Raw genomic sequence first — 12011 nt, 5'->3', positions numbered from 1 at the left:
CCAGTTCGAGTCGAACCTATTTAACGAACTATGCCGGTTGCTCGGCATCAGACATTTGCGCACGACAGCCTATCGCCCCGCGTCCAACGGGATGGTAGAGCGCCTGCACCGACAACTAAAAGCAGCAATCAAATGCCACGATACGAGCAACTGGGTGGATATCTTGCCGATAGTTCTATTAGGCATACGAACTGCTATTAAAGAGGACCTAAACGCGACGGCAGCCGAAATGGTTTATGGCACCGGCATACGATTGCCGGCAGAATTTTTTATACCGACTAAACAACAGGCCAATTCGAAATTCGCAAGTCGCCTAAAAGACCGAATAGGAAAAATCAGGCCTCATCCAATTACGCGACACGGCGAAAAGAGAACCTTCGTGTTCCGCGACCTCGAAACATCGCCTTATGTATTTCTGCGTCGCGACGCCATCGGAGCCCCCTTACAACCACCCTACGACGGGCCGTATCAGGTTATAGAGCGAGGAAAAAAGACCTTCACTATTAAAATAAATAATAAAAACGTAATAGTGTCCATAGACCGATTGAAACCCGCATTTCTATTTAACGATAATATTGAACACCATAGCACGGAAAAGCGCAATGTAACAATACCGCCCGGTGCCCGAAACGAACAAAGCGAGGGGGACTCAAGAGTTCATCACACCACACGCGCGGGCAGGAGAGTTCGATTTCCTGATTGGTTTCAGGCGGGTCTCGGATAGGCGTTAGGAGCCGGCGAACGTGCACCCTTGCCTGTAACATTTATACATTTTTCATTTATATAGCGTTATCACTGGTAAGGGGGGACTGTGGCGGCACGGGCCACGGAACTTTTCAACGGCTCCGGATGCAAAGCGCGACGCCGCCAAAGCGCAACACCGACGTGCCCAATGTACCATCGATATCTTCACACTCTTTCCGCCGAATTCTCGGAAGAGCATACACGTGCCAGCACTGGCGGCACATCTAATGAATGCAAGCTAGTGGGGGATATCGATGGGCTACGAAGGGAAGAATCTGCGCGATCCGAAACAAAAGCAGAGTCAGTCTGTCTTGCGCCATTAAATGTGTAACTCCTCGGTACTATTTGCATAGCAACGCGTCGAATGATCTCTCGGTGTCTATCGTTATTTGTTAGTTGTTACCTGTTGTCTGTTAAGTGTAATTGTTAGTTGTTAATTGTTAACTCTGATTGTTGATTAGTTCTAATTAAACTATTGTTCGTTAAAAACACCAAGAGTAGTTCCTTACGCACCTATCACCATACCACCTCAGATCATTAATATTAACATTGCACTTACAATTTGCAAGCGGTCAGATTATCAAGTTAAAGCTAATATCGACTAAAATTAGAAAATTCCTCTGGTTGCAACGAAGTTTAAAAATCTTATGCAATAATAGAAAAGTAATAAAAAATAAAATCGTGCTTAGATATAATTCCAAACCTTTGAAATGTGTGGATTGAAATCTTCTATGAATAAGCGTTCTTTGTAATACTTTTATATCTCTGATAACGAATAACGCTCTCCGTAACGACATATTAAATTATAGTATTTACAGAAAAAAATAAAAAATTTGTACAATATACAACGTGTTCAGATTTGATTAATTATGACAGATGTAATTCTGACAGCAAAATTAGAAAATTCCACGTCAGATGAGAATCGAATAAAGTACACAAAATAAAATTTATTTTTGAATAAATAATACAATTGATAAAGCATTATTTTTTATGTCATATAGAAACTGGTGTTACAGTGAATGCCGTCCATCCTGGTATAGTACGAACAGAAATAACGCGATATATGGGAATTTATCAAAACTTTTTAGGTAGATTGGCTGTAGATACTCTTTATTAAAACCAATAATACATTAAAGTATGACATTCGAAGAATATTGTATAAAATTTTCACGGAGAAATATTAAAAAATACGGCAATGGCAGTAATTATTCGGACGTGTCTCGGAAAAAAGTAGAATTGCTCATAACTTGGTGCTGCATCATCTGAAATCAAAAACTCAAAGTTCATTCGTTAGGTAACAGTTTTTCCCAGGTAACGCTGGGAGGGTTTTCCGAAATTTCAATTTTTCACTTTTTTGGAACACTTTGAAGGGAAAATTAGCCGCAAATTTTTCAATAAATTTTCGCAAAATCGGCTAATGACAATAAATCATTCTTTCAAGCAGAAGGAAAACGGGAACTATTAATGCTTTTGAATTATATAGCTACCTCTTGTCCTCTCCCTGAACCTACCTAGAAGGAGTTTACCACTCGTCATCGTAACCCTCCACCAAATACCAACAATAAGAAGCTGTCCCTTGATGATAAAATATATTCAAAGCCAACGATATTTACAATATAATCATCGGAATAGCTCAAGCGACCGACAACTATATCGATCAAATATTTCTCTGCTGTACTTACTATATACTTAATACGACGATTGTGTAATTAATGCATAAGAAATAATAAGGCGATGGTAGATGTATCGTTCAATGTTTCAATATGTCGGAGACGAAAGGACGCCGGGGCCCCTCCTAACCTCCTAACATTGTAATCTAGAGTCTACTATAGCCGTAATAAAACAATCGCAGTTATCCAAGCCGATGGTAACTGTTCGGGATTAGTGACGGTGAACTTTGGCTCGGGGCGACAGCCTGCCGCCCAACGTAGCCACGGTCAACGGGACGGGCGCTCCGTCTAACAAAGGTGCGGACCGGTGTTATGACCCTCATTAAAGGGGCAAAAATAAATAAGAATCGCACTTTCCCCCAACTCTGTTGTAATTGTATATTCTCAGAAGCATTCTCGGACTTTCCGTAATTAAGAAGGTTTCGCATACCTGCTGCACAATACGTCTGTCCTTTAAACCGTGTTTCATATACCGAACAAATGAACAACTGCTTAGGCTTTACCAGCCTGTTAATAAGGGGGCCCCCTTAAGAGTCTTAACCCAGGCAATGGTGGCAAACATGAAGCGAAATGGCGTCTATATAAGCCCGACAACTAGCTCGGAGATCACATTCCCAATTCGACTATCGAACAGAACGTTTCAAAGTTCTTGACGCTTCGAAGTTCTTGACGTTTGAAAATTCTCGACGTTCGAAAGTTCTTGGTGTTTGGAAGCGCTTCGCGATTGAAAGCGTCCTTATACATCTTCACCACACTTGGAGCAGTAAGTATTTTATTTCCTTCAAATCGTTTCTTCCACTGGTTTTTCAAACAATTTGTTTGAAATTATTTATTTCCTTATTCATTATTTATTTATTTTTTATTTATCTATCTTAATTTTATTTTTCCAGATTCTTCTTCGCATTTGGAAGTACTTCGAGTTCGAAAGTTCTTCACGTTTGGAAGCGCTTCGCGATTGAAAGCGTCCTTATACATCTTCACCACACTTGGAGCAGTAAGTATTTTATTTCCTTCAAATCGTTTCGTCCACTGATTTTTCAAACAATTTGTTTGAAATTATTTATTTTATTTCCTTATTTATTATTTATTTATTTTTTATTTATCTATCTTAATTTTATTTTTCCAGATTCTTCTTCGCATTTGGAAGTACTTCGAGTTCGAAAGTTCTTCACGTTTGGAGGCGCTTCGCGATTGAAAGCGTCCTTATACATCTTCACCACACTTGGAGCAGTAAGTATTTTATTTCCTTCAAATCGTTTCTTCCACTGATTTTTCAAACAATTTGTTTGAAATTATTTCATTTCCTTATTTATTATTTATTTATTTTTTATTTATCTATCTTAATTTTATTTTTCCAGATTCTTCTTCGCATTTGGAAGTACTTCGAGTTCGAAAGTTCTTCACGTTTGGAAGCGCTTCGCGATTGAAAGCGTCCTTATACATCTTCACCACACTTGGAGCAGTAAGTATTTTATTTCCTTCAAATCGTTTCTTCCACTGATTTTTCAAACAATTTGTTTGAAATTATTTATTTTATTTCCTTATTTATTATTTATTTATTTTTCATTTACCTATCTTAATTTTATTTTTCCAGATCGTGCCTTATAACAAAACGATGGGAGAGTGCCCGCTTGGTTACAATAGCTTGCACATCAGAAGACAATCTCGTGACAATTTACCAGAGAATTACGTTATGGTGAGCTTTATTTGCCCATGTGGTCAATTCATCTCGGAATTTGGCCTGCATCGCTACCTTTTATACCATCTGACGGGAAGGACGGGACGAAGATCAGGCAGCCCAGCAGCACGTCCATATCTCCAGTTGCTCACCAGGTTGCAAGCAGAAGCAATTCTGGGGCGTCACAGGAATATGAATGAAGATGAACAAGAAGAAGAAGAAGAAGAAGAAGAAGAAGAAGAAGAAGAAGAAGAAGAAGAATACTCTCCTGATCGCTAAACTAATTAGACTTGGGGACTACTTTATATGGGAACTACTACTTACTTTACTTGGGAACTGTAAATAGATGTTGTGTATAACAGGCTCATCACACATAAGTTGTATTATACATTATAGTAAATAAATTTTATACTTCTACTTAAAAGATAGATTCTAAATTTTTCTTTATCCCTTCCATCCCTTCAATTCCAATTTATCATATAATAGATTATAACTTCTGTCCAGTTTGTTAAAATTTCTTTAACAACTTCTGCGCTTCCTGTTTAGCATCTCGATCATCTTCGTTCTTTGCAGGATAATCAAGGGCCATTTTTAAATATTTCGTAGCTAGCTCTTTTTGATTTAATTTTAAGTAGGTTTTTCCCAACATTAATAAATTTTGACTATAGAAATTGGGATCAATTTCCTCTGCAGTTTCAAAATATTTTAGAGCTTCCTCGAATGATGAAGATGGCGGTTCTCCAAATATTACAGATGCAATTTTTCTTTGATACCATGTTAAATCAGCAACTTGATAGCACCAAGTACCAAGCATGTACATAAGTGTTGGTTCTTTTGGATTTAGTTCCATTGCTCTCTGCGACATTAAACATATTCGATACAATTGCTTGACATTGTGTTAGGGAATGAAATATTTATAAGTATATATATATATTAATATATTATCATGAAATATACCAGCATATGTTTCTTAATATTATATGACTCTTTTATTTGTGCTTTTACTCCTTCATAAAGAGTCTTAGAATTAAGAAGAATCGATGCCCATTTGTGTGCAGCCCAATTATCCTCTTTTATCTCAAGTGCTTCAAGTATTAAATCATAAGCTTCGAAAATTAATTTCTTTCCATCCACTTCACTCACAATTTTAGACAATTTACACATTGCTCTACACAAACGCCATATAATTTCAATATCACCGCTATCCTATAAAAATATTCAATTTTATTATCTACATTTATAAGTGATATACATAATGTCATTACTTTATAATTTATTAGAAGGCCATGTATTTCCTGGTATTGTTCTTGCTCGTATAATGCATCGGCTTTTGCTATTAGAACTTCTTTTGTAGTTATGATTGCTTCGTTGTCACCTCTCTTTTTCGTAAGACCCCAAATACCCATAGCAGTGAACGACGATATGGTACATAATTTTGTTGTTAACATGTACTGATTGCTGCTCTAATAATGAAAACTAATTGAATAATTTTGTATAATATATTAAAATTTATGGATCATTAATATTAACATTACACTTACAATTTGCAAGCGGTCAGGTTATCAAGTTAAAGCTAATATCGACTAAAATTAGAAAATTTCTCTGGTTGCAACGAAGTTTAAAAATCTTATGCAATAATGGAAAAGTAATAAAAAATAAAATCGTGCTTAGATATAATTCCAAACCTTTCGTGAGGATTGAAATCTTCTATGAATAAGCGTTCTTTGTAATACTTTTATATCTCTGATAACGAATAACGCTCTCCGTAACGACATATTAAATTTACAGAAAAAAAATAAAAAATTTGTACAATATACAACGTGTTCAGATTTGATTAATTATGACAGATGTAATTCTGACAGCAAAATTAGAAAATTCCACGTCAGATGAGAATCGAATAAAGTACACAAACATTAACAGCATTCACAGATTCGATACTGAAAACTCGATATTTTCAATTCGATTTATCGTAAAGATGTTGTGTGCGCGCGCGTGTGTGTGTCTTCATCTATTTTCTGTTACTGTCTGATACGATCAAATACGATCAATTATATAAAATATAAAGTATAGAATTTTGTATTTGCGATAAATACATTACACGTTTCTGAGTATTAAATTTCGCTCTTTATTTTGAATCATCCATATCCATGACTTGACATGTATTCGAAACAGAATCCGAATTAATTATGATGAATTATGATTAATTATGATTAAAATAATATAAATTAACAATGACAATAAACTAAGAAAAATTATAATATATAGAAATGGACTATTGCATTTTAATCAATATTATCAAAATCTATTGTATATTTGTTTCATGATTGAATTGTTACAAATTCAGTTATGCCGTTTACATTGTATATTACTTGAAGGAAAAAACAAATCGTACAATGTTTTACTAAATTATTGATAATTAATGCTATTGATTATTTCTAAAAAATTGCCGTTAATTATTGGTGCAGTTTTACTTATTTAGAAAAATGTTTGCGGCTGTTTCAAAACCTTATAAAATTAATGATCATTTTTTTAGACACGCCGTGACATAGTAGTAGAAAGTAGCAATAAATATGTTTATTGTAGACCATGTGATCTAGCATCTCAAAAAAGTATTAGGGATTTTGCAGAGCAATTTAAGAAAGATATATACCATATCCTATGTTAGAGTATGAAATGAAATGAAATAACATAGCTTTGTTATATGTATAAAGTGTTCATCTATTTTTGAATACTAAATTGGGAAGAAATTCTTCCTGAACTTATTATATCTAAATCAATAGATCTATAGCATAATTTGTATTATCTGTTTCCATTGTAGAACACAAGAAAAGAAAGCTTCACATTCTTATAAATAATGCAGGAGTAATGAGATGTCCTAAGATGTATACCCAAGAAGGAATTGAATTGCAATTTGGTGTGAATCATATAGGACACTTTTTACTAACAAATTTATTGTTAGACACTTTAAAAGATTCTGCACCATCAAGGATTGTAAATGTTTCAAGTAGTGCACACAAGCGTGGCAAAATTAAATTCGACGATTTGGATAATGAGAAAACCTATGAGCCTGACGAAGCATATGCACGGAGCAAATTAGCTAATATTCTATTTACAAAGGAATTGGCAAATAAATTGAAAAGTTTTGTCATTTTAACAGAAAATAAAATTTATTTTTGAATAAATAATACAATCGATAAAGCATTATTTTTTATGTCATATAGGAACTGGTGTTACAGTGAATGCCGTCCATCCTGGTATAGTACGAACAGAAATAACGCGATATATGGGAATTTATCAAAACTTTTTAGGTAGATTGGCTGTAGATACTCTTTATTAAAACCAATAGTACATTAAAGTATGACATTCAAAGAATATTGTATAAAATTTTCACGGAGAAATATTAAAAAATACGGCAATGGCAGTAATTATTCGGACGTGTCTCGGAAAAAAGTAGAATTGCTCATAACTTGGTGCTGCATCATCTGAAATCAAAAACTCAAAGTTCATTCGTTAGGTAACAGTTTTCCCCAGGTAACGCTGGGAGGGTTTTTCGAAATTTCAATTTTTCACTTTTTTGGAACACTTTGAAGGGAAAATTAGCCGCAAATTTTTCAACAAATTTTCGCAAAATCGGCTAATGACAATAAATCATTCTTTCAAGCAGAAGGAAAACGGGAACTATTAATGCTTTTGAATTATATAGCTACCTCTTGTCCTCTCCCTGAACCTACCTAGAAGGAGTTTACCACTCGTCATCGTAACCCTCCACCAAATACCAACAATAAGAAGCTGTCCCTTGATGATAAAATATATTCAAAGCCAACGATATTTACAATATAATCATCGGAATAGCTCAAGCGACCGACAACTATATCGATCAAATATTTCTCTGCTGTACTTACTATATACTTAATACGACGATTGTGTAATTAATGCATAAGAAATAATAAGGCGATGGTAGATGTATCGTTCAATGTTTCAATATGTCGGAGACGAAAGGACGCCGGGGCCCCTCCTAACCTCCTAACATTGTAATCTAGAGTCTACTATAGCCGTAATAAAACAATCGCAGTTATCCAAGCCGATGGTAACTGTTCGGGATTAGTGACGGTGAACTTTGGCTCGGGGCGACAGCCTGCCGCCCAACGTAGCCACGGTCAACGGGACGGGCGCTCCGTCTAACAAAGGTGCGGACCGGTGTTATGACCCTCATTAAAGGGGCAAAAATAAATAAGAATCGCACTTTCCCCCAACTCTGTTGTAATTGTATATTCTCAGAAGCATTCTCGGACTTTCCGTAATTAAGAAGGTTTCGCATACCTGCTGCACAATACGTCTGTCCTTTAAACCGTGTTTCATATACCGAACAAATGAACAACTGCTTAGGCTTTACCAGCCTGTTAATAAGGGGGCCCCCTTAAGAGTCTTAACCCAGGCAATGGTGGCAAACATGAAGCGAAATGGCGTCTATATAAGCCCGACAACTAGCTCGGAGATCACATTCCCAATTCGACTATCGAACAGAACGTTTCAAAGTTCTTGACGCTTCGAAGTTCTTGACGTTTGAAAATTCTCGACGTTCGAAAGTTCTTGGTGTTTGGAAGCGCTTCGCGATTGAAAGCGTCCTTATACATCTTCACCACACTTGGAGCAGTAAGTATTTTATTTCCTTCAAATCGTTTCTTCCACTGATTTTTCAAACAATTTGTTTGAAATTATTTATTTCCTTATTCATTATTTATTTATTTTTTATTTATCTATCTTAATTTTATTTTTCCAGATTCTTCTTCGCATTTGGAAGTACTTCGAGTTCGAAAGTTCTTCACGTTTGGAGGCGCTTCGCGATTGAAAGCGTCCTTATACATCTTCACCACACTTGGAGCAGTAAGTATTTTATTTCCTTCAAATCGTTTCTTCCACTGATTTTTCAAACAATTTGTTTGAAATTATTTATTTTATTTGTTTATTTACCTATCTTAATTTTATTTTTCCAGATCGTGCCTTATAACAAAACGATGGGAGAGTGCCCGCTTGGTTACAATAGCTTGCACATCAGAAGACAATCTCGTGACAATTTACCAGAGAATTACGTTATGGTGAGCTTTATTTGCCCATGTGGTCAATTCATCTCGGAATTTGGCCTGCATCGCTTCCTTTTATACCATCTGACGGGAAGGACGGGGCGAAGACCAGGCAACCCTCGAACACGTCCATATCTCCAGTTGCTCTCCAGCTTGCAAGCAGAAGCAATTCAGAGGTTTCCCAGGAATACGAATGAAGATGAACAAGAAGAAGAAGAAGAAGAAGAATACTCTCCTGATCGCTAAACTAATTAGACTTGGGGACTACTTTATATGGGAACTACTACTTACTTTACTTGGGAACTGTAAATATATGTTGTGTATAACAGGCTCATCACACATAAGTTGTATTATACATTATAGTAAATAAATTTTATACTTCTACTTAAAAGATAGATTCTAAATTTTTCTTTATCCCTTCTATCCCTTCAATTCCAATTTATCATATAATAGATTATAACTTCTGTCCAGTTTGTTAAAATTTCTTTAACAACTTCTGCGCTTCCTGTTTAGCATCTCGATCATCTTCGTTCTTTGCAGGATAATCAAGGGCCATTTTTAAATATTTCGTAGCTAGCTCTTTTTAATTTAATTTTAAGTAGGTTTTTCTCAACATTAATAAATTTTGACTATAGAAATTGGGATCAATTTCCTCTGCAGTTTCAAAATATTTTAGAGCTTCCTCGAATGATGAAGATGGCGGTTCTCCAAATATTACAGATGCAATTTTTCTTTGATACCATGTTAAATCAGCAACTTGATAGCACCAAGTACCAAGCATGTACATAAGTGTTGGTTCTTTTGGATTTAGTTCCATTGCTCTCTGCGACATTAAACATATTCGATACAATTGCTTGACATTGTGTTAGGGAATGAAATATTTATAAGTATATATATATATATTAATATATTATCATGAAATATACCAGCATATGTTTCTTAATATTATATGACTCTTTTATTTGTGCTTTTACTCCTTCATAAAGAGTCTTAGAATTAAGAAGAATCGATGCCCATTTGTGTGCAGCCCAATTATCCTCTTTTATCTCAAGTGCTTCAAGTATTAAATCATAAGCTTCGAAAATTAATTTCTTTCCATCCACTTCACTCACAATTTTAGACAATTTATACATTGCTCTACACAAACGCCATATAATTTCAATATCACCGCTATCCTATAAAAATATTCAATTTTATTATCTACATTTATAAGTGATATACATAATGTCATTACTTTATAATTTATTAGAAGGTCATGTATTTCCTGGTATTGTTCTTGCTCGTATAATGCATCGGCTTTTGCTATTAGAACTTCTTTTGTAGTTATGATTGCTTCGTTGTCACCTCTCTTTTTCGTAAGACCCCAAATACCCATAGCAGTGAACGACGATATGGTACATAATTTTGTTGTTAACATGTACTGATTGCTGCTCTAATAATGAAAACTAATTGAATAATTTTGTATAATATATTAAAATTTATGGATCATTAATATTAACATTACACTTACAATTTGCAAGCGGTCAGGTTATCAAGTTAAAGCTAATATCGACTAAAATTAGAAAATTTCTCTGGTTGCAACGAAGTTTAAAAATCTTATGCAATAATGGAAAAGTAATAAAAAATAAAATCGTGCTTAGATATAATTCCAAACCTTTCGTGAGGATTGAAATCTTCTATGAATAAGCGTTCTTTGTAATACTTTTATATCTCTGATAACGAATAACGCTCTCCGTAACGACATATTAAATTATAGTATTTACAGAAAAAAATAAAAAATTTGTACAATATACAACGTGTTCAGATTTGATTAATTATGACAGATGTAATTCTGACAGCAAAATTAGAAAATTCCACGTCAGATGAGAATCGAATAAAGTACACAAACATTAACAGCATTCACAGATTCGATACTGAAAACTCGATATTTTCAATTCGATTTATCGTAAAGATGTTGTGTGCGCGCGCGTGTGTGTGTCTTCATCTATTTTCTGTTACTGTCTGATACGATCAAATACGATCAATTATATAAAATATAAAGTATAGAATTTTGTATTTGCGATAAATACATTACACGTTTCTGAGTATTAAATTTCGCTCTTTATTTTGAATCATCCATATCCATGACTTGACATGTATTCGAAACAGAATCCGAATTAATTATGATGAATTATGATTAATTATGATTAAAATAATATAAATTAACAATGACAATAAACTAAGAAAAATTATAATATATAGAAATGGACTATTGCATTTTAATCAATATTATCAAAATCTATTGTATATTTGTTTCATGATTGAATTGTTACAAATTCAGTTATGCCGTTTACATTGTATATTACTTGAAGGAAAAAACAAATCGTACAATGTTTTACTAAATTATTGATAATTAATGCTATTGATTATTTCTAAAAAATTGCCGTTAATTATTGGTGCAGTTTTACTTATTTAGAAAAATGTTTGCGGCTGTTTCAAAACCTTATAAAATTAATGATCATTTTTTTAGACACGCCGTGACATAGTAGTAGAAAGTAGCAATAAATATGTTTATTGTAGACCATGTGATCTAGCATCTCAAAAAAGTATTAGGGATTTTGCAGAGCAATTTAAGAAAGATATATACCATATCCTATGTTAGAGTATGAAATGAAATGAAATAACATAGCTTTGTTATATGTATAAAGTGTTCATCTATTTTTGAATACTAAATTGGGAAGAAATTCTTCCTGAACTTATTATATCTAAATCAATAGATCTATAGCATAATTTGTATTATCTGTTTCCATTGTAGAACACAAGAAAAGAAAGCTTCACATTCTTATAAATAATGCAGGA

At 34.2% G+C, this 12011-nt stretch overlaps 2 protein-coding genes across 3 annotated transcripts; both read right to left on the bottom strand.

The window, feature by feature from the left end:
• Positions 1–4548: 4548 nt before the first annotated feature.
• On the bottom strand, positions 4549–5869 carry LOC117240492 (regulator of microtubule dynamics protein 1-like). Of its 2 annotated transcripts, XM_033506512.1 has the most exons (5): positions 5778–5860; positions 5634–5665; positions 5358–5555; positions 5050–5298; positions 4549–4948 (listed from the first exon to the last, which is right to left on the bottom strand). In XM_033506512.1, exons 3-5 carry the CDS (start codon positions 5538–5540, stop codon positions 4601–4603), a joined length of 780 nt encoding a protein of 259 aa, XP_033362403.1. In that variant the 5' UTR covers positions 5541–5555; positions 5634–5665; positions 5778–5860; the 3' UTR covers positions 4549–4600. The 2 variants fall into 2 exon arrangements, with proteins under 2 accessions (XP_033362403.1, XP_033362402.1); XM_033506511.1 differs by lacking the exon at positions 5634–5665 and having other exon boundaries at positions 5778–5869.
• Positions 5870–9496: 3627 nt separating this feature from the next.
• Positions 9497–10917, bottom strand: LOC117240493 (regulator of microtubule dynamics protein 1-like). The gene is made up of 4 exons (XM_033506513.1): positions 10828–10917; positions 10408–10605; positions 10100–10348; positions 9497–9996 (listed from the first exon to the last, which is right to left on the bottom strand). Exons 1-4 carry the CDS (start codon positions 10915–10917, stop codon positions 9757–9759), a joined length of 777 nt encoding a protein of 258 aa, XP_033362404.1. The 3' UTR covers positions 9497–9756.
• Between the last annotated feature and the right edge of the window lie 1094 nt (positions 10918–12011).

This window comes from Bombus vosnesenskii, unplaced genomic scaffold, assembly GCF_011952255.1.
Source record: "Bombus vosnesenskii isolate JDL3184/JDL3185 unplaced genomic scaffold, Bvos_JDL3184-5_v1.1 scf7180000014698, whole genome shotgun sequence".
Lineage (NCBI taxonomy): Eukaryota > Metazoa > Arthropoda > Insecta > Hymenoptera > Apidae > Bombus > Bombus vosnesenskii.
The sequence above is the reverse complement of the archived record's forward strand: the minus strand, read 5'-3'. Positions and strand labels throughout refer to the sequence as shown.

Bases quoted from the DNA above. Each gene is read 5' to 3' on its own strand.
- LOC117240492 (XM_033506511.1), bottom strand. From the start codon at position 5,867: ATGTCGTTACGGAGAGCGTTATTCGTTATCAGAGATATAAAAGTATTA. The intron at 5,556-5,777 runs GTTTGGAATTAT...TTTCATTATTAG, and splicing joins GATTTCAATCCTCACGAAAG to AGCAGCAATCAGTACATGTT. The intron at 4,949-5,049 runs GTATATTTCATG...TTAATGTCGCAG, and splicing joins ATATTAAGAAACATATGCTG to AGAGCAATGGAACTAAATCC.
- LOC117240493 (XM_033506513.1), bottom strand. From the start codon at position 10,917: ATGTCGTTACGGAGAGCGTTATTCGTTATCAGAGATATAAAAGTATTA. The intron at 10,606-10,827 runs GTTTGGAATTAT...TTTCATTATTAG, and splicing joins GATTTCAATCCTCACGAAAG to AGCAGCAATCAGTACATGTT. The intron at 10,349-10,407 runs GTAATGACATTA...ATATTTTTATAG, and splicing joins ACCTTCTAATAAATTATAAA to GATAGCGGTGATATTGAAAT.